Source organism: Enhydra lutris, unplaced genomic scaffold (assembly GCF_002288905.1).
Source record: "Enhydra lutris kenyoni isolate GAN:26980312 unplaced genomic scaffold, ASM228890v2 scaffoldscaffold23, whole genome shotgun sequence".
Lineage (NCBI taxonomy): Eukaryota > Metazoa > Chordata > Mammalia > Carnivora > Mustelidae > Enhydra > Enhydra lutris.
Window position 1 is genome coordinate 12,050,766 of NW_019154107.1, and position 20,884 is coordinate 12,071,649.

Genomic DNA, 20,884 nt, shown 5'->3' on the forward strand with positions numbered 1-20,884 from the left:
GCCCTGTGGCCCATTAGTTCTCTGCCACATTCATTCAACTTTGCCATTCGTGTGTGAAAGCAGCCATTGACAGCACATAAATGAAAGGGTGTGGCTGAAGTAGAGTAAAGCCTGATTTTATGGACACTGAATTTGAGTATCTTAATTTCACCTGTCAAATACTTGGTTTTTCCCGTTTTTAAATGGTAGAAGAAATTCTTAGCTCAGTGGGGTTCAAAAAGGATGTAACTAGACTTATTGTGATCATTTTGCCATAGATACAGTGACTCATGGTATACAACTGAAACTAATGTAATGTTACATGTCGGTTATATCATAATCTTAAAAATAAGCAGCAGGCTAGATAAGGCCAGTGTGCCATGTTTTGCCATATTTTAAGCTAGAAGAATGGGGTAGAGCAGTGAAGTGTTCATGAAGCTATCATTCTAGTGCATATGAGTTGACAGAATTGGCTATGATGGGACCCTAGAGCTTGTAACCTTGTTCAGAGGATGCAGGAGACCCCTTCCTGGTTCCACAAGGGTCAAGAGAAAGTGGAGAAAGAAAAATGAGAAGGAGGGAAATTAACATTCGTAACTACTTTAGAAACTTAGTACCACCAAGAAAATAATATATAGCAAAATAAAAGGAATGATTTTAATCACGATGTGAGGGGTGCCTGGCCGGCTCAGTCAGTGGAGCATGAGACTTTTGATCTCAGAGTTGTAAGTTCAAGCCCCTAACTGGGTAGAAAGATGACTTAAAAATATGATCTTAAAAAAAAAAAAGAAAAATTCACCATATGATATTTTTCATTTAGAAAACTTCGCCTTTACTAGTAAACAGAACTAGGAGGTTAGAGTGGATATAGCTAAGTAATCATTTTAAAAAACACAATTGCAATTTGCTAGTGTATGAATGTTTATAAAGAATATTTAATGATATGATAAAGAATAGAGAAAAGAAATAGAATTTCACAACTGTGGGAACTGGTCTTTCTACCCAAACACAGCACCCTTCTACAGTCCATTCTTCTCAAGAAGAAACACCTTGGAGGAATTTATTTACTTAACAAACATTAATTCTTGACCCTGAAACATTTGGCTTTTTGTTTTCCCATGTATATGTTCTTATTTGGCTTGGCTTCTTTTTAAACTTCTGTACTCCTTTAAATCATACCTTTTCTTTTTGGGTCATTTTTATTTTTGCTTTGTTGCTGTACAACCTTAGCTTTGAAATTAGTCCTTATGGCTCCTCTTTCCACATGCCTTCATCATGTGTAATGGTAAGGTTTCCTCTGAATTCACACTTGTCTTCCATCCAACTTTTACTTCTCTAACTTTGGACTCCCCTTCACAGCCACCTCCTGTACATTCTCAGAATCAATGAAGAAAGTGTTGTTTTAGCTCGAAGTATTTGAGAGAACGGCATCCTCTCTATGGATTGACATTGCTATACTGAGAAATATGGAGACTAGGCGTGCTGATTTCACTTGATACCAGCTGTAATAGACAGTTAATGACTATGTCCTTGGCTTTGGAGTTCTCCAGATTCTTCTCTCTAGACACTTGGAGACTGATTTGATCCACGCTTGTCATGATGAGTTCAGACGCCAGGATCTGGGTGGGAGAACTGTCATGAAACTCAGTGTCCATGATGTACTGCTTATATAACTCGACCACCTTCTGCTCCAAGTACTCATTCAGCACTGCATTCGACATGGGCTTCTGCATTTGCAGACTGCTTTTCTCTTTGATGCTGGTTATTCTCCAGTAGGATGAGTACCGCTGGATAGGTTTCTGGGGAAAGTAGCTGGGCTGGGGGGAAATGGAATCCTCCATGGGCAAAGGAATCTCCGATGACTTCAGCAAGGGGCCGTATTCAAAACTGCTCTGAGGGGGAAAATCTGTTGTCACTGAATCAATAGCCATCACCTGGTCCCCTGCAATATGTAAGTCATTGTAATTCTTGCAAATACTCTGGCAGGAGGGTGGAACCAAGTAGGTCTCTCGGCTGGAGTCTCTACATATTTCAACTGCAGCCACGTTGGGACTTTCAAACACAGGATTGGGGTTCGTCTGCAGCATTGTGGCTCTCTGATTTCTACTGTGTTGGCTCTCTCTTGAATGCACTGAAGAAATAAACTTGTCCGAGGATTTGCAGCTCACATACCGACTTCGCACTTGGGTTTCATCCACAGAGCAGTAGGAATGAGTATCAGATTTGGTCTCTTCTTCCCTCTCCTCAGCCACCTGCTCATTATAAGATGAACAGCTCCAGTGGATGTCCTTCTGGTAAGCAAGTCCACTGAGATACCCTTCGGACAGCATTCTAGAAAGAGAGTTGATAAGTAATAATGGGGGAAATGAAGACTGGAATTGTAAAAATGAGCAGTTGAACACGGCAGCGATGTCCATTATCACCACTGCTATTCAACATAGTACTAGAAGTCCTAGCCTCAGCAATCAGACAACAAAAGGAAATTAAAGGCATCCAAATTGGCAAAGAAGAAGTCAAACTCTCACTCTTTGCAGACAATGTGATACTTTATGTGGAAAACCCAAAGGACTCCACTCCAAATCTGCTAGAACTCATACAGGAATTCAGTAAAAGTCAGGATATAAAATCAATGCACAGAAATCAGTTGCATTTCTATACACCAACAACAAGACTGAAGAAAGAGAAATTAAGGAGTCGATCCCATTTACAATTGCACCCAGAACCATAAGATACCTAGGAATAAACCCAACCAAAGAGGCAAAGAATCTGTACTCAGAAAACTATAAGGTACTCATGATAGAAATGGAGGAAGACACAAAGAAATGGAAAAATGTTCCATGCTTATGGATTGGAAGAACAAATATTGTGAAAATGTCTATGTTATCTAAAGAAATCTACATGTTTAATGCAATCCCTATCAAAATATCATCAATTTTTTCAAGGAAATGGAATAATCCTAAAATTTATAGGGAACCAGAAAAGACCCCGAAGAGCCAGAGGAATGTTGAAAAAGAAAGCCAAAGTTGGTGGCATCACAATTCCAGACTTCAAGCTCTATTAGAAAGCTGTTATCATCAAGGCAGTATGGTACTGGCACAAAAACAGACACATAGATCAATGAAACAGAATAGAAAGCCCAGAAGTAGACCCTCAACTCTATGGTCAACTAATCTTTGACAAAGCAGGAAAGAATGTCCAATGGTAAAAAGACAGTCTCTTCAACAAATGGTGTTGGGAAAATTGGACAGCCACATGCAGAAAAATGAAACCAGACCATTTCTTTACACCACACATGAAAATAGACTCAAAGTGGATGAAAGACCTCAATGTGAGAAAGGAATCCATCAAAATCCTTGAGGAGAACACAGGCAGCAACTTCTTCGACCTCAGCCACAGCAACTTCTTCCTAGAAACATCGCCAAAGGCAAGGGAAGCAAGGGTAAAAATGAACTACTAGGACTTCATCAAGATCAAAACCTTTTGCACAGCAAGGGAAACAGTCAACAAAACCAAAAGACAACTGACAATGGGAGAAGATATTTGCAAACGACATATCAGATAAGGGCTAGTTTCCAAAATCTATAAAAAACTTATCAAACTCAACACCTAAAGAACAAATAATCCAATCAAGAAATGGGCAGAGGACATGAACAGACATTTCTGCAAAGAGGACAACCAGATGGCCAACGGACACATGAAAAAATGCTCCACATCACTCGGCATCAGGGAAATACAAATCAAAACCACAATGAGATACCACCACACGCCAGTCAGAATGGCTAAAATTAACAAGTCAGGAAATGCCAGATGCTGGTGAGGATGCAGAGAAAAGGGAATTCTCCTACACTGTTGGTGGGAATGCAAGCTGGTGCAACCACTCTGGGAAACAGCATGGAGGTTCCTCAAAAAGTGGAAAATGGAGCTACCATACCACCCAGCAATTGCACTATTGGTAATTTACCCTAAAGATACAAACGTAGTGATCTGAAGGGGCACGTGCACCTGAATGTTTATAGCAGCAATGTCCACAATAGACAAACTATGGAAAGAACCTAGATGTCCATCAACAGACGAATGGATAAAGAAGAAGTGGTATATATATACAATGGAAAACTATGCAGCCATCAAAAGAAATGAAATCTTGCCATTTGTGACGATGTGGATGGAACTATAGGGTATTAGGCTGAGCGAAATAAGTCAATCAGAGAAAGACAATTATCATATGATCTCCCTGATCTCCCTCCCATATGAGGAAGTTGAGAGGCAACGTGGGGGATTTGGGGGGTGTAGGATAGGGATAAATGAAGCAAGATGGGATTGGGAGGGAGAGAAACCATAAGAGACTCTTAATCTCGCAAAACAAACAGAGTTGCCACGGAGAGGGGGATAGGAGAGGGTGGTTGGGTTATGGATATTGGGGAGAGTATGTGCTATGGTGAGTGCTGTGAAGTGTGTAAACCTGGAGATTCACAGACCTGTACTCCTGGGGCTAATAATACATTACATGTTAATTAAAAAAATCCATACAATAAGAAAATGAGCAGTTGATGGTAGCAAAAATAAAGGGGGGCACCTGGGTGGCTCAATGGGTTAAGTGTCTGTGTCTTTGGCTCAGGTCATGATTTCAGGGCCCTGGAATCAAGCCCCACATTGGACTTTCTACTCAGCAGGGAGTCTGCTTCTCCCTCTGTGCTCCCTCACTCCCTCCCCCACCCCCACAAATTAAATTTTTTAAAAGATTTTATCTATTTGTCAAAGAGAGAGCACAAGCAGGGAGAGCAGCAGACAGAGGTAGAATCAGACTTCCTGCTGAGCAAGGAGCCCAATATGGGACTCAATCCCAGGACTGGGCATCATAACCTGAGCTGAAGGTAGGTGCTTAACCGACTGAGCCATCCAGGCATCCCCAAATTAAACTTTTAAAAAAATTTAAAAATAGAGGACAAAAAAGAAGGTGATAACATTTATCCACCAAGCCTTTAATAATTATGTGCCTGCTGTATACCAGGACTATGGCCTATGGTAGAGATAAAAAGACAAAGAGAAATAGTTGAGTCTTTCAAGAAGGTTCTACTATGGGAGAAAAGCTGGGTGCAGACAATTACAATATTACATCACGGAGGATTGAAACAGTGATGGGTACCAAGAAAGTACAGAAGAGGAGCCCCAATATAGCCTGGGGCAAAGGCAGAGAAGTCACAGAATATGTCCTAGGGAAGGTGACATTTCAGCTAAATTGTGAACACTGGAAGTTTCAGCCATACAGAGTTAAAAGAGAATATGTTGGCATGGCATTTTGGCCGTGTGCCAAGATGCTGAGCATAAGTGGAAGGGGCTAGAAAGACTGTAATTGGGTCTTGGAGGGCCTTGGGTGTCAGGCAGCAGTGTTTGCTTTCTGTTCGAGAGGAAATGGGGACTGACTGAAAAGTTGGAAATTGGGGAAATAACTAGTGGGTTATGGGGGGAGGGGGTGGAATGCAGGTGGAATTATTTACAATAAATTTTACTGAAAGTAAGAACTGTGTCTTACTCATCTTTGTATTGCTCCCTGGGAACTGGCACAACTGTTTGCATTTTGAAGGGACTCAAAATATAGCTGTTAATAGCTTGAATTAAGTAATCAACAATGGCAGGTAGGAAAAGAATTCACTACAAACCCATCACAAAGGCCCACGGAGCCTCCCTATATCTGCAGCAGGAGGGGTTTCCTGCTCTGTCCTGCCTGCTTCTCACTGTATGACATCCTGGACATGTCTCTGTGCCCAGCTGATATGTTTACCTCTCCCCTAGTTAGCAGGGAACTTTCTGGATCTGGGGCTTTGGCTCCACCTGCCTCCCCTCTGCCCCCTCAGCAGGTGTCCCTGGAGTCTTGAGTGGCTGGAACAGGCTGGAAAAAGAGCAGCTGCGTTTTCTAAAAAAGGAGCCATGTGGCATTCCTGGCAGTGGGACTCCAGACAACAGAAAAGGTAACTGTTCCTCGTTGGCTTTGAGGGCCAGGCTTTTCAGACACATCTATTAACTTGAGCCTGAAATTGAAAAGTCAAATGAGGGGACGCCTACATGGCGCAGTTGGTCAAGTGCCAGCCTTCAGCTCAGGTTAGGATCCCAGAGTATTGGGATAGAACTCCTTGCTCAGTGGAGAGTCTGCTTCTCCCTCTCCCTCTGCCTGCCTTTCCCGCTGCTTGTGCTCTGTCTCTCTCTCACAAATATTAAAAAACAAAACAAACAAACAAAAAGTGTTTTTAAAAAAGTCAAATTAGGAAATAATGTTATCCAAACAGAAGGGTCCTGTTTTTACATTTTAGCATCTATATTGTTACTCCCCAAGTGATTTTTTAGTTGTATAAGGATAATATAAACAGAAAAAAAAGTATACTTGTTTTAATTGTATAAGTTACTTTTTCAGTGTTGATTTTTCTTTTTTAGAACTACTGGGAGATAGAGTCAGTAAATTTATCAATTATTTAAGTAATTACTGTATTCTACTCATTGTTCCATACCATAAAGACACAAAATTAAAGGTCTTCAACAAATCTGTGAGGTGATTCTTGTGTGCCAGACACGTAGGAGGATAATGAAACTGTTTCCTGAGAAAACTTCCTAAGTGTAGTTCTTCCCTCAAACTGAACATCAAGATGGAAAGGCAGCTCTTAGATCCATGAGAAGCAAGTAATTGACAAAGCAAAGCACCTTATCCTACAGCTGTAATAGTGATACAACTCGTTCCCAACTCACCCCCTCTGCCCCATCCCAGCTGCCCCTAGGGACTTCAGCCTTCAAGGTCTCAGAATACCATCTGAGAAACCAGGACAAAAATGAGGCTTTTTACTTCTGAGTTCATAAATGGTCTTCTAGAATTCTTGGCAGAATCCAGTTTCAGAAAAAGGGATTTTAGGGCACCTGGGTAGCTCAGTGGGTTAAAGCCCCTGCCTTCGGCTCAGGTCATGATCCCAGGGTCCTGGGATTAAGCCCCACATTGGGCTCTCTGCTCAGTGGGGAGCCTGCTTCCCCCTCTCTCTGCCTGCCTCTCTGCCTAATTGTAATCTCTGTCTGTTGAATAAATAAATAAATTATCTTTTAAAAAAAAAAAAGAAAAGGGGACGCCTGGGTGGCTCAGTTGGTTAAACCACTGCCTTTGGCTCAGGTCATGATCCCAGTGTCCTGGGATCCAGTCGCACATCCGGCTCTCTGCTCAGCGGGAGCCTGCTTCTCTCTCTGCCTCTGCCGCTCTTGCACTTGTGCTCGTGCTCTCTCTCTCTCTCTGACAAATATATAAATAAAAATATTTAAAAAAAAAAAAGAAAACGGGCTTTTGAGAAAATGTAACTTGAAATTTTTAACTTGAGACTCCAGAGCCCTAAAAGATGTAGGGCATGGTATTTATGCATCCATATGAGACTACTGGATATAATTCCCCACCGGTGGAAGTGCTGTGACTCCAGCTAGCTTTGGGAAGCCAGTTAGAGAGGTCTGCGCCCTACCTCCCACAGAAAATATGAGGAAGCAGCATGGTGTGGGAGGATGAGAACCGGCCACGTGGATTGCTTCAATGGACAGGAATGAGGTTGCCTCATCAAGTCGGCTCATACACCCAGAGCCTCCAGACCTGGAGGAGACCTAGGTTAGTGGTGGGAAGATTGCAGACATATTTATAGACTGTTCTCCAGGTACCGGATGAATAAGTTTCCATGGATCCCCGTACGATGACACATTGACCACCAAGCATGTCCCCTCCCCTCATATGCACAAGTGTGTGAGCAAGCTGGCATTGAGGGGAGAACCCAGTGAGGAAGGACCCCTGAAGTGACTGAAGAACTCCTGATCAATTTTTAATCTTAATATTCATAAGAAAATTGAGAACAGGAGAAGAGACAAGTGCAATAACATTTCAGAAGCCAGAAAGTGGGAGACCAAGGGTTAATGTCTTTGGAGATGAGAAAACTGACTCTTAATAAGAACCGCGGAAAAATCCAAGAGCCAATTCTGGGCAGAAGGGATGTGAGCTACTGTCTATATTCTCAAGGGGACAGAGTGGATAAAACAATCTTTAATTAAAAGTAGGATGCAATAAAAAAATTCTCAAGTCCTTAAAAATTAAAAATGTTAGTGAATTTTAAAGCTCAGTAGAATGATTGGGAAGTAAAGGTGACGCAAACTCCCAGTTTGAAAGTAGAACAAAAATACAAGATGAAAAATGGTAAAGATAAAATAAGAAAACCAGTCCAGGAGATTCATTATTTGAGCAACAGAAGGCTCAGAAAGAAGACAGAGAATATAGGGGAGAAATTTAAACAAACAGTATTTCCCAGAACTGGAGGACAGGTTTCCAGAATACTGGGTAAATGCCCACTTTTCCTATAGGTCCCCTCTTGTTACTGTAAACTAAATGCTTGGGAAAAAGAGAAAACTTTATACATTTTTCAGAGAGAAAAAAGAATACAAGAACCAGAATGTTTAGACTTCTCCAAAGCAACACAAGAAGAAATAATGTTATGTAACAATGTCTAAAAATTTTTGGTTGAAATTTATAATCAACCTAGGATTTAATAACCAAATCATCGAGTATAAGGATAAAATAGATATTTTTTAAGTCACAAGTCTCAAATAGCTCATCTCCCAGGAAGTCAGTGGAAGATGTGCTCTACTGAAAGGAGTTAGAGGCTCAAAAGGCAACTTGGCTGCTTGAAATAGATCAGAAGTCTTCTGGAGACTTCATAAGTCTGAGCACTCTGAAGTAAGATTTGTGTAATTGACTATGGACTTGGCGAATTAGGAAAAGCAAAGCAAGTGAAAAATTTCAACCAGTGCTGTCCAACAGAACTTTCTGAAATGATGCAATGATCTCTTTCTCTCCAAAATGTTAAGCAATAGCTACATGTGGTTAGCAAGCCCTTGAAATGCAGCTAATGAAACTTATTTGAATTTTATTTAAATTCATTTAAAACCCCACATGGCACTCTATGGGACAGCATAGGATTAGAAGATACTGAAGGTGATAACATAAAACTTTGAAATACTCAAGACAGGCAATGTAATTATAATTTAATGTGTACCAGGTGATCACTCATTCACTGTCATAGCAATAATTTTAGAGCCACATCTGATTAATTCATCTCTGTACTCCTTTCAAGGAGTGTTGGAGAGGGGTTCTCAAAAGCTAGTGAACCAAGGACATAAACTCTGAGCTATTTGTTGATGGTCTATGGGACCCTAATCTGAGACACTTTAGCTATTTTGAAACCAAGATTATATGACACTTCCTGTTCATTTTTTTTTTTTCCATTACTGTGTGGGGAAGTCTAGAATCCCTATGTGAGTGGTTCAAGGAAATTTTTAAAAGCTATGTTTTAACAGTGTGGTCTCTTAGGTGGGTCTGAGGTGATGAAAGTGCCATCTAATACAGATTTCTCGGGTGATGGAAATGTGAAATATCTCTGTTGTCCAACACGATAGCCAAGAGCCACATAGGACTAGTGAGGGCAGGAAACATAGCTAGTGTGACAGTTTCCTTTCATTTAAATTGCCACGTTTGGCTGTCATATCACACTCTGCAGATCTAGGGAATTATAATCTCCAGCTTATAAATTAGGAAAAAATTGTGCAGCAAAAAAAGAAAAAAGATATGGTTTACTACATGGCTGAGTTGGACATAGTTTTGGATAGTAACAATAATATATAAAGTGGTGAAAATTGATCTAAACAAATTTGAGGTATAGTCACAGGATGACAAAGTGAGGAGACAAGAATAGTACTTGATCATGTAGAGTCATGTAATAGCAATAAAAATTGTCTTAGGCATTTGCCTCCGTGTTGAGAGTGGGTGGCCAACTGGTGTAGACAAAGGAACACTGACTTAGTACTTGGTGTATGTATTTGATAGAAGCCAGGGGAGGGGAAAAAAGAAACGAAATCATTATCTGGTTGATGACAAAGCAATAAATGAGGCCCCAAAGAGAAAAATATAAAAGTTGGCAGTAAATACTAAATAATTATTAATAAAAAGGAGATAAAAGTTTCTTTTGGAAAAGAGGGGCAGGGACTGGTGTTTTGCCTAACAAACCTCTTAGGATAATTTGACCCAAATTATGTTCATGTACAACTTGGATTCATTTCTTAATGAAAGTAGAAACTATTACTATTTTTTTAAAGATTTTGTTTATTTATTTGACAGAGATCACAAGTAGGCAGAGAGGCAGGCAAAGAGAGAGAGGGGGAAGCAGGCTCCCCACCGAGCAGAAAGCCCAATGCAGGGCTCTATCCAAGGACCCTTGGATCATGACCTGAGCCGAAGGCAGAGGCTTTAACCCACTGAGCCACCCAGGCGCCCCAAAACTATTACTATTTTTAAAGTAACTAAGGGGTTGGGGGGGAAGAGGCTGGCCCTTCCTATACAGCTGAGTTTGTGGTTAAAGTTAAAACACTTTTTTTTTTATTTTTGAGAGAAAGAGCGTGCAGGCAGGGTGGGGAAGCAGATGTGTTGGGGTTGGGGGTGGTGTGTGAGGGTAGGGACAGAGGGAGAGAGAGAATCTTAACAGGCTTCATGCCCAGCACAGAGCTGAACCTGGGGCTTGACCTCACAACCCTGATACCATGACCTGAAATGAAATCAAGAGTCAGACGCTTGACCAACTGAGTCACTGAGGTGTCTCAAAGATAGAACATATTCTAAGGGTGAAGAAGAGACAGAAAAATCACTGTAAAAGGTAAACTTTTATTTGGCTCTAAAAAACAAGAAGGATTTGAGGAGGCATGAGAAAGAGGAAGAATTCTTGCAGAGAGAGAAGTCAACAGAAGTGAAGAGACTTGAGTTGTCATTCTCCTGTTGTCAGTAACAGACACCAGTCTGGGTGGGGTACAAGTGTCTATTTTTCACAGTCACGATTACCTAAGGGTTTTACTAAAATTTCACAGTCCTTCTTTATTAGCCCTTGTTCCCATTCAGCCCTATCCCAAATCTCCCACTATGTGTCCTGTTTCTTTTTATACCAAATAATCAGCCCTAATGGGTCTTCTTTCATTTTATGTGAATGATGTTTATCAGCACTATAGATCATCTCCACTCCTCCAAAACAATGATGGAAGAAGGTCTAGGATTTGGTTTGGAATAATGGGTCTTTTGCACCACTATCAGCCGAGAGCTTTGTTGGTAACTTGATTCTGGTGGAACAAGAACCCTATTCTTTTGACATGTGGGGCCCTGTGCAGGTCACTAAGACAGAAAGCGGTAAGTCCAATGATGGAACAGCAAAAAATAGGTCCTAATTTCTAGGGAGAGGTATGCTTATGGCTAAAGGAAAAGATTGCTTGGAGGGAAGAGCATTTGGGGAAGTAAGTCGAGTCCTGTGAGGCTGAGGACGTGCAGTGTACCTTGCTGGCCATACAAAGCTCTGGAAGGTAACTAAGCCCATGTGGAGTGTGCTGGGTTCATCCCCAGCGGAGGGGATTAGGACAAGAATCAGGGAGGGAGGTAGCAGAAGAGGAAGAGAAGAAATGAACTTGAGGGGACCAAGACTCGTGCACATGGAAATGAAGGAGAGGAGCCAAAAATAACCAAGTCTGGGCCTGCTGGGGAAATGGCACCAGCACTGATGAAAATGGGAGATCAAGAGAAAGAGCTGGAAAAGGAGCTAACAGGTTTAGTTGAGTTCCACTTGAGTCTCACACGAGATGACCTTTCTGAGTGCAAGTCTCTAATTGTACATTGGACATGCAGGCAGGGAGCCCATTAGAGAGGCCACTTACAGTCCACAGTGAAATCATTTTCCAGGTGTGAGCAGTGGGAATTTATACTGGAAGCTCAACGAGCTTCTGAGTGTTGGTAGTCATTTCGGTGGGGAGCCTGCCTTGCACAGCCCAAGGAGGAATGAATCACAGCCAGAGCAGTAGTATCGATAGCTTTGTAAAGACTACAAGAACTTCAAATAACTTGGACAACTCATATTCTTAAAATCTACATTCAAAGGTAAAGTTTCATTGTATATTCGGACTATGGCAAAAAAAAAAAAAATTCTTGAATTAGTCATCAGGAGACCAGAATTCCGGTTCTGACCCTGTCACGAGCTGTGGTTTTAGTCTTGTTAACAACAAGCCAATGAAATACCTCACATCAGTGCTAGCTACAACCCACATCCTATTTTCAGTGCTTTTTATGTACTAAATCCCTGGATCCCCACAAAGACTCTAAGATGGAGGTACTATTATTATGCTCATTACATAGAAGTCAAAATTAATATGTCCAAAGCCACCTGATATTCAAACACTGGCAGTCAGAAAACGGAGCCCACACTCACATGTCACTTAACTCCTCAGAGACTCAACTTCTGATCTGTAAATGAAAAATGTAGGATTAGATTATCGGTCGAGTCCCCTCAAACTTTAATATTGTGTGAGTTATAAGTACAAAGAGTGTGTTGAGTGGGTTACTCAGAATCAAAAGCAGTTTCTGAAAATTAGCTGCAGAGGGCAGCAGAGAGCATGCTAAAGCAGCTTTTGAAAGCCTACTCTAAAGCTATGGAGAGGAATATTGGGTGAAATGTATAAACAAAAATTATATATTAACCCACTTAATATTTATAAAACCCTTTAATATACCACTAGAGTGAAAACAATTCTGTATATCCTGACATCCTAAAATTTAAAAATAGAGAAATATTGAGTTTAATTATTAGCATTTTAAAAAATATTCAGTGATTATTTGTGAAATTTCTTGACATTAATTTCTTAATATATTGTCAAAGGTATACTTCAAACAAATATTAAGACATGTATTAGAGTAAATTTCATCTGAGACCCTGAAATGTAACCCAATGGATTATTTTAATTGTCCCAAGATATTTTATCACTCAAATTTTTGTTTCTCATCCTAGAGAAGATATATAGGTATATTTAGAATTGCCCATCAACTAAGTGTGAATAAAAAGACATCCAAGGACACTTGCAGATGAGATGTTCCAGGTGAATTTAGTCTATGTTAATCATTACCAGACAGGGGAATACCAAAAGTAACCTTATATGCAAATTCACATCTTAGAAATATGTGCTAAAATGCAGAAGCTTGTTAAACCATTGACTTGGATTTCTGAAGAAATGGCAATGTGAATTCTTCCTTTTTCAGTAGCATTGATATCATTTCTCAGAAAACTCTTGTTCTACTCTGTACATGGAAATACTTTCCATTTATACCCAAACAAAACAAGCATAGATTAAGACCTCCCTAACAGGGAACATTTGGAAAAACCTAAGTTAGGGATCGGCAAACTTTTTTTTATAAGAGGCCAAATACTTAATATTTTAAGTCTCTTCTACTGCTAGTGTGCCTCATCACAGGAAAAAAGCCATAGACCATATGTAAACAAATGGATGTGGCCCTGCTCCAATAAAGCTTTATTTAGAAAAACAGGCAAAGAGCCAATTTGATTCATGGGCCATGGTTTGCCTACCCTTGACCTACATCAAAAGGCAGATGCAGTAGCGGGATAGAGCATAATAATAATCATAGTTGTGTCGGGTGCTTTCCATGCATTACGCCTCATTTTTCAATAACACTGCATGTTAGCTATTACCACAATTTGGATTTTCCAAGCCAGAAAGCCGAGGTTGAGATTGAACCCATGACCTTCCCAAGGACACAAAGCAACTAAGTGCTAGAGGCAAGATTCAAGTCCAAATGGATGAACCCCAAAGCATGTGGTCTGTTGTTAAAATATATCCCACCCCTGCCATGTTGAGAGCAGTTAACATCAAGCAGTCATGACCAGCAATGAGTCCTTTGAGAAGGGTGTCCACCCTGAGTCCCTTTACTAACAACAGCACTTGAGAATAAAGGAAGGAAAATACAGGGAAGTACAGAAAGAAAAGCTCCAAAAGACAGTCCATGTTCTCTCCCACAGAGGAATGACCCAGAGGACTTCACCCATGTCCCAATTGTGTATTGATGCCAGTATGTCTTTGAGGTATTCCAATAATTCATCCTCTCTGGTCTTTTAAACTTACCATGGGAACATTTTCCCTAACCTCTCCCACTGGCTATGGCCTGACATCATCTTGCACCCTTAATGTTACAACCACAGAGTGATGTTAGAGATGTACTGTTTAACTATCCATAGCACCCTGTGACCTCCAAGATCAAGTCCACGTGAGGCCCTGTTGTTATCTGTCTTCCCAACCTCCTTTCTGCCTGTTACCGCAAGACTGGAGACCCAGCCTTGCCCGATTGCTGCCTATTCTCCACACCTCATGCCCATCCCAGGCCTTCGTGCATTTTTATTTGTCCCGAGATCCCTGCTTTGCTATCCAACCCCTGTTTGACCCTTTATGTTTCCTCTAGTCACAGTTCTGAGCTCCTGGCCATCCATTCAGCATCCTTATCCCAGAATGAGAAGTCTGGCTTATTCTGTCCCTATTGCCAAGATATTTTTCATGATTGCATGCAATCATTCATGATTCATGCAATCAAAGTTCATGCAATCAATCATGATTCATGATTGCATGAACTTTGAGCAAAATCAGCTGCGACCTTGAAGAAGTCAGTGACATGAATCATTGGGTAAAGCTCCTTTGAATGAAGGAGTAACCAGCAATAGCAAAAGGAAAGCGAGAAGATTGGGACTGGTGGAAACTGGGGGTGATAGGTCTGAGGGCTGGGTTGAGCCAGGCGTGCAAAGAACCCTCCAGAGCTACATGAAAGAGGCAGCAGGGGCTGGCTCCTGGCCTTCTAGGAAATAAAGGCAAGCAAAGTCTGTTCAATGTTTTGGAGCAGATCCTGGGCCCGCCTAGGTGGGGTGCAGTTTGGTTCCCACCTGTTGTCAGCTTGTCTGCTTAAAATGATCTGCCTTTTTTAAAAGATTTTATTTATTTATTTGACAGAGACACAGAGAGAGAACACAAGGAAGGGCTGTGTGAGAGGGAGAAGCAGACCCCCCACTTAGCAGGGAGCCCAAAGTGGGGTTCGATTCCAGGACCCTGGGATCATGACCTGAGCCCAAGGCGGACGCTTAACAGAACAAGCCACCCAGGTGTGCCGAGATCTGCCTTTTAACAGTCACAAAATAATATGTCTACAGGCACATCTTAGGCTTCTCAAAGTGGACATTGAGGTTTTTCTTGCCTTTTTACTGTGTGGCATCCCTGCATATACCTCCACGAGACTTTCCTTAGGCCAGATTTGAAGAAAGTGAATTACAACCTCACAGCCCTTGCAAATTGCCTTTCCAGGAGCTTGGGTCAGTTCCCTCACCAGCAACACAGGAAATTAACTATTTTCCACTGACATTCTTCAACACATTCTTATTTTGTATTTGCCAATCAGATGAGCAGATTTATTCTGGTTCAAGGATGAAGCACTGTCTTGTGAAGATTATGTGTAGGTGACCTATCAGAGATATATTCTTAATACCCTCCCAATCCTCAAAATACTCCATCTCTTCATCTTTTTTTCCTCTAATCTAAACCCTACATCCCATAATTCCAGTCTTCACTTTTGTTTGTTTGTCTAAGATCTCGATTTCTGGGTCTTATGACTAAACTACCAAAAGGTTATTGCTGAAAACCTTGAATTTTATTTTGTTCGTAATGTGTATTACTTTTTTTTCATCATAAGAAGTAAATCTATGTTACATATTTTTCAGCAAGTGATACAAGAAATTTACCCAAAGCAAGATTTCTTTAGGAAGGATCTCTCCATCTAAACAAAGCTTCTGCGGTTTCCTTACTGTTGCCTTTGAAAGTACATGTTTTCTAGAGCTAGAAATGAACATTCCCTTCACTGTCTACCCTGCTTTATATTCCTCTTACTTCCTCTTGGGTAGGATCTGTCAGCGAATGCTCTAAAGTATCATTCATCCGTATATCAAATCTTACTACAAAAGAAATGGTTTGGGATTATCTCTTCTATCAAACATGAAGTGATTCTTGATTTCTGAAAGTGTAATTTGATGGCTAAGAAAATAAAAGGCAAAAGGCCTCTGTTTACCATATTAACATCAGCAAGTAAACTTTCTGTTCAGTTCAGACGAAAGCTAACAATGACTCCCAAGGGTGTTATCTGGGTCTGTGAATTTCCTTATTACAGAAACTGTAAATTTTGATGCAGAAAGTGTGTAAATATATTTCGGTCATAGTTTGGATTTTCTTCATGTTCGGTCTTGACCTCTCGCAAATGAAAAAATTAAAGCTTATGATCACTTTTTTGAATTTGACACAAAATGAGAGGAATAGAAAAATAAGAAAATTGATCATAATAGTATTGGTATTGACTGATGTTACATTTCTTTGGTGTTCTAATTGTTAATCATTCATTGTTCATTTTATTGTTAATTATCTCCATTAACATTTATTTAATCGTGGTCCTATCAACAAAATGCAGTTACAATATACTTGTTTGGCTTCTAAACTGAGAAAATCAAATTGTGAAGAACATGTGGATAATTGGAGAAATTTAAATATGGATCATATATTTGTAATAGTAACATATTGATGTTAAATTTCCTTAACACTGTAATTATGTAGAATACTGCCCTTTTCCTTAGGAGATAAATGCTCAAGAATCTGGGGGTGACATGTGTCCTAAAGTCACCAAAGAAACTGTGTCTATATTTGTGTGTGCGTGTGTGAAGAGAGAACAAGATAGAAAGTCAGTATGACATCATGCTGTAACTGATTCATCTCCATGATGGAAATTTGGGTGTTCATTGTACTATTTTTTCCATTTTAATATAGGTTTGAAACTTGGCAAAACAAGAACTGGGAGGAAAATAACTCTGTTTAGTGAATGAAGGCAAATTTACGTTCTGTCGTATTTGTGAAGAGCTTAGAGAGACAGTATCTTATATATCTGAGATAATCATTAGGTATGTGATCAGAAATGTTTCAGTACCTTGAAACTGCTATTGAAACCCCACTGTGCTGTGAGCTAACAGTATTAGTGCCCTAGCTTTGTATATCCCCTACATGACCATTCTAATGTGAACTGAAAATACTCTCCTGGGCCCTTGGGTGGCTCAGTTGGTTAAGCGACTGCCTTCGGCTCAGGTCATGATCCTGGAGTCCTGGGATTGAGTCCCACATTGGGCTCCCTGCTCAGCGGGGAGTCTGCTTCTCCCTCTGACTTTCTCCCCTCTCATGCTGTCTGTCACTCTGTCTCTCTCAAATAAATAAGTAAAATCTTTAAAAAAAGAAAAAGAAAATACTCTCCACTCCAACAGGAAGCGTCTCAAGCTCCGAAACACACTGTTACTACACTGACCTACAAAAGAAATGTTCCAAAAATATCAGTCTGAATATTCTGGCCAAGTCAGGTCTATATTGAAGCACAGACGGATGTCTGCCAGAAAATGGATGTTTGAGCAGATCTCCAGAAAATTCAGACAAAAGCCGGCCTTGGCATGCAGTGTCTGATACCCACAGGTAGACTTGCCCCCAATCAGCCAGATGACAATTCAAAAAGCAATGGCACCAGAGATCACATTTGCTTTGAGTCTGCCCTGCCACTCGGGAAAACCCTTATCTCAAGCTCTCGGAATGAATAATTGAGAGTCAAGGCCAATTGGAACTTACTGTAATGGGACTCATCTCAAAACCCCGAACACTGTAACTCAATTCTAGAATTGTGCTGTCCCTGCAAAACCTGTGGTCAGGTTTTAGGCCTTTCTTTTCAAAACATAGAAGCTAAATCTGTGCCGCAGTTACTGCACGAGGACGGCATCGATCTCACAAGCAGTCCTGGATCCCACCCATCCAAATGGTTAGGTCAAAAAAGTCTTTCAGAAATGCCCAAAAGGTGACACTGGGGAGCTCAGAGAAGCAAGTGCCCGACTTAATTGCCCTTTCTCGTCTGGTTCCCTGGAATGCTTGCTTCAACTCCCACTCACCACTGATTTGGTCAACTAGAAAGACATCTGAGATGTTACCATTGCATCTGGCTTCTGATGAGAATTGCCTAAAAGGGTGACAAGAGAGATGACCCAAGGGGTAGCACTGAGAGGGTCCATTGCCTCCTTTCTCTTACCTTCGCTGAACACTCTGCTCCTTTGGTCCTGAAGAAACAGTGATCGACCATATAGAGACGAATGAGCCAGCCAGGGCTCTCTTCAGAAATGTCAGCAAGCCTTACGCTGGTAAGACCAAGAAACTCAGCTGTTCATTGCCTGGCCATTCTTCTTATAACTGATCCCATGGAAAGAGTTGTGTTTGCTTGAGTCTGATTTGTGCTCAAGAACAGTGGGAAGTCCCAGGAAGGGGGGAGGCAATAACTGACAAACCCACACTGAGCCACAGAATGGTGTTTCTTCCCCTTTTTTGAAAAATGAAACCTATCTATGAAACTGTCTCTTGTTAAAATAGTCGATTGCGACACTTTATATAAGAACTCTATCAACCTAAGTTTACTCCTCTAACAGTAAATTCTCTGGGATCCCTTCACCAAAAGAGAGCCAGCGTCAGATAGCATTTAGAAAACTCTGTTTCATCGATGATCTATAATTTTGGAGAAATAGTCTCAGATTTGCACTCACAAATTTTAAAAATGCAAATTAAAACCGTTTTCTCTCTCAAATTAACCAAGGTTAAAAAAAAAAACACAAAACCATGTGATAACACCCTGAGTGGGCAAAGTTGTGGAGAAACAGGCACTCTTCTATGTTAGTGGTGAGATTGTAGACATTTCCAGAGGGCCATTTCCCAGTATCTGTTGACTTTTTTCCCCAAAATTTTAAATATTCATATTCTCTGACCCAACAACTTTATATGTATAAATTCACATATGTCACATATTTATACCAGTGCACAAAAACATGTGAAAATGTATTTGTTGCAGCATTAAGTAAGTAAACAACTGGAAAAATATACATAAAGAGGACATGAGCTAAATAAATGTAGAGTTGTGTAGAGTACTACACAGTTATTAGAGGGATATGGCTTTACATGGAATCATAAGAAAAGATCTCCAAGATACATTGTTCAGCAAGAACATATAATAGGCTGCAATTTGTATCTTTAAAAGGGTATGTAAGCAAACACATATATATGTTTGCTTACACATAGACTATTTCTCTAGGGAGATGGAAGAAACTAGGAAGAAGCAATTGTCTTTTTAAACTTTTTTATTTAAATTCAATTTAATTAACATATAGTATATTATTAGTTTCAGAGGTAGAATTTAGTGATTCATCAGTCTTATATAACATCCAGTGCTCATTACTTCAAGTGCCCTCCTTAATGCCCATCACCCAATTACCCCATCCCCCACCCACTTCCCTTTCTAAACCATGAATATGTCCACTTAATGGGTTTGTTTCGTTCACCTTTTTTTTTTAAGAGTTTATTTATTTGACAGACAAGTAGGCAGAGAGGCCAGCAGAGAGTGAGAGGGAAGCAGGCTCCTCACTAAGCAGAGAGCCCAATTCGGGGCTCTATCCCAAGACCCTGATATCATGACCTGAGCCGAAGGCAGAGGCTTTAACTCACTGAGCCACCCAGGCGCCCCTGTTTTGTTTACCTTTGATTTATGACTTGCCTTAAAAAGTTTTATCTTTAAAAGTGTGCTCGTATTTATGTATGTTAATGTCTCTGGGTATTTTCTGCATTATTTCATGGGACATAACTTAGATCCAGTTGGAAAGGCAGGTTCCCACATGTGAGCCATAATATGAATTAGTGTTGAATCTGACCATTAAGAGCTTGGTTGTGAGCAAGAGGTTGTCATAACTTGAGGGCCAAATATTGTTTTATTTTTGTATTGTTTTGAGTATAGGTTCAATCCCAACCAGATAGACTGAGGATATTCTAGAATGGGTCACATCTATCTCCAGAAACACTTTCTGATGGGTTCCCAAAGAGCTCAGCCAGTACTACCACACAATAGCCTTTTTGGGGGGATTCCATCTGCTCTAGGTTACATTAACTCAAGTTTATCATTTGTTTCAAATAGAATATACAGAATTTGTATCACACTCTTGATTTTTGTCTCAAGTTGTGCATTTTATGGAAATCATCCTGTGCAGAAAATATTTTCTGTCATCAAAATTAGCTCCCTGTTGAGGTGTCTGGCTGGCTCAGTAGGTAGTACGTGCAACTCCTGATCACTTGGGGTCATGGGTTTCAAGCCCTACGTTAGGTGTAGAGCCTACTTACAAAAAAATTTTTTTTCAAGTTGGTACCATGTCTGTTTGCTTTACCATTTCTCTTTTGAGAAGACCCGAGCTTATGAAATTGGCTTTAAACTACTTTCTCTTTACTGGCTATAATAAGGTAGAATTATATCCTGTGTAACTAAAATCTTACAATATGATTTCCTGCCATTCTATTGGATGGTAGGTAAAGAGTTACTGCCTTGATTTCTGTGCCTCTAACAGGATATTTTTTCCTGTTATTCAATTACCTCTCCTGGCGTCGAAAGTTCCTCCAAGCTATTTCCATTATGATTTCATCCGCACTTAGCTCACCCCTAGTTCTCAATAGGTTTCCTCCACCCTACACTCATCTCCTAGTGCTCTTACCAGCACTCTCATTTCTCAGCTGTTGGTCATTGTGTCACATCATACTTGCCAATTGCCAGTTACCAGTAAAATCTATTATTGCTTTTCCCCTGACCAGAGAGAGATAGATATGTGTGTGTATGTCACTGTATTTATGCACACACACCTGATCAGTTCATAAGCCTAATCTTTGAAACTTCAGCACTTCCAAGACATGTTCTTTGTCTTCCTGAATTATGTTCTCCAGCCACATACAATACATTTTTCTCTCTCTCACTATCAAATGACTGGACTGAACCTATTTTCTCAAAGTTACTGAGGCCCCTTAAACAAGTCTAATGATCTCTATCTTGGTCTCTATAGAATACATGTTTCTATAGAATTTGGCACAGTTCACAAATCACTTTTCTTCTTTTTTTTTTTTAAAGAGCAAG

The 20,884-nt window shown here is 40.4% G+C and overlaps 1 protein-coding gene across 2 annotated transcripts; it reads right to left on the bottom strand.

The window, feature by feature from the left end:
• Window positions 1–782: 782 nt before the first annotated feature.
• LOC111150505 (chromosome unknown CXorf21 homolog) lies at window positions 783–18,238 on the bottom strand. 2 transcript variants are annotated; one of them, XM_022507987.1, is made up of 2 exons: window positions 17,984–18,238; window positions 783–2,310 (listed from the first exon to the last, which is right to left on the bottom strand). In XM_022507987.1, exon 2 carries the CDS (start codon window positions 2,307–2,309, stop codon window positions 1,416–1,418), a length of 894 nt encoding a protein of 297 aa, XP_022363695.1. In that variant the 5' UTR covers window position 2,310; window positions 17,984–18,238; the 3' UTR covers window positions 783–1,415. The 2 variants fall into 2 exon arrangements, with proteins under 2 accessions (XP_022363695.1, XP_022363696.1); XM_022507988.1 differs by lacking the exon at window positions 17,984–18,238 and adding an exon at window positions 12,270–12,284.
• Between the last annotated feature and the right edge of the window lie 2,646 nt (window positions 18,239–20,884).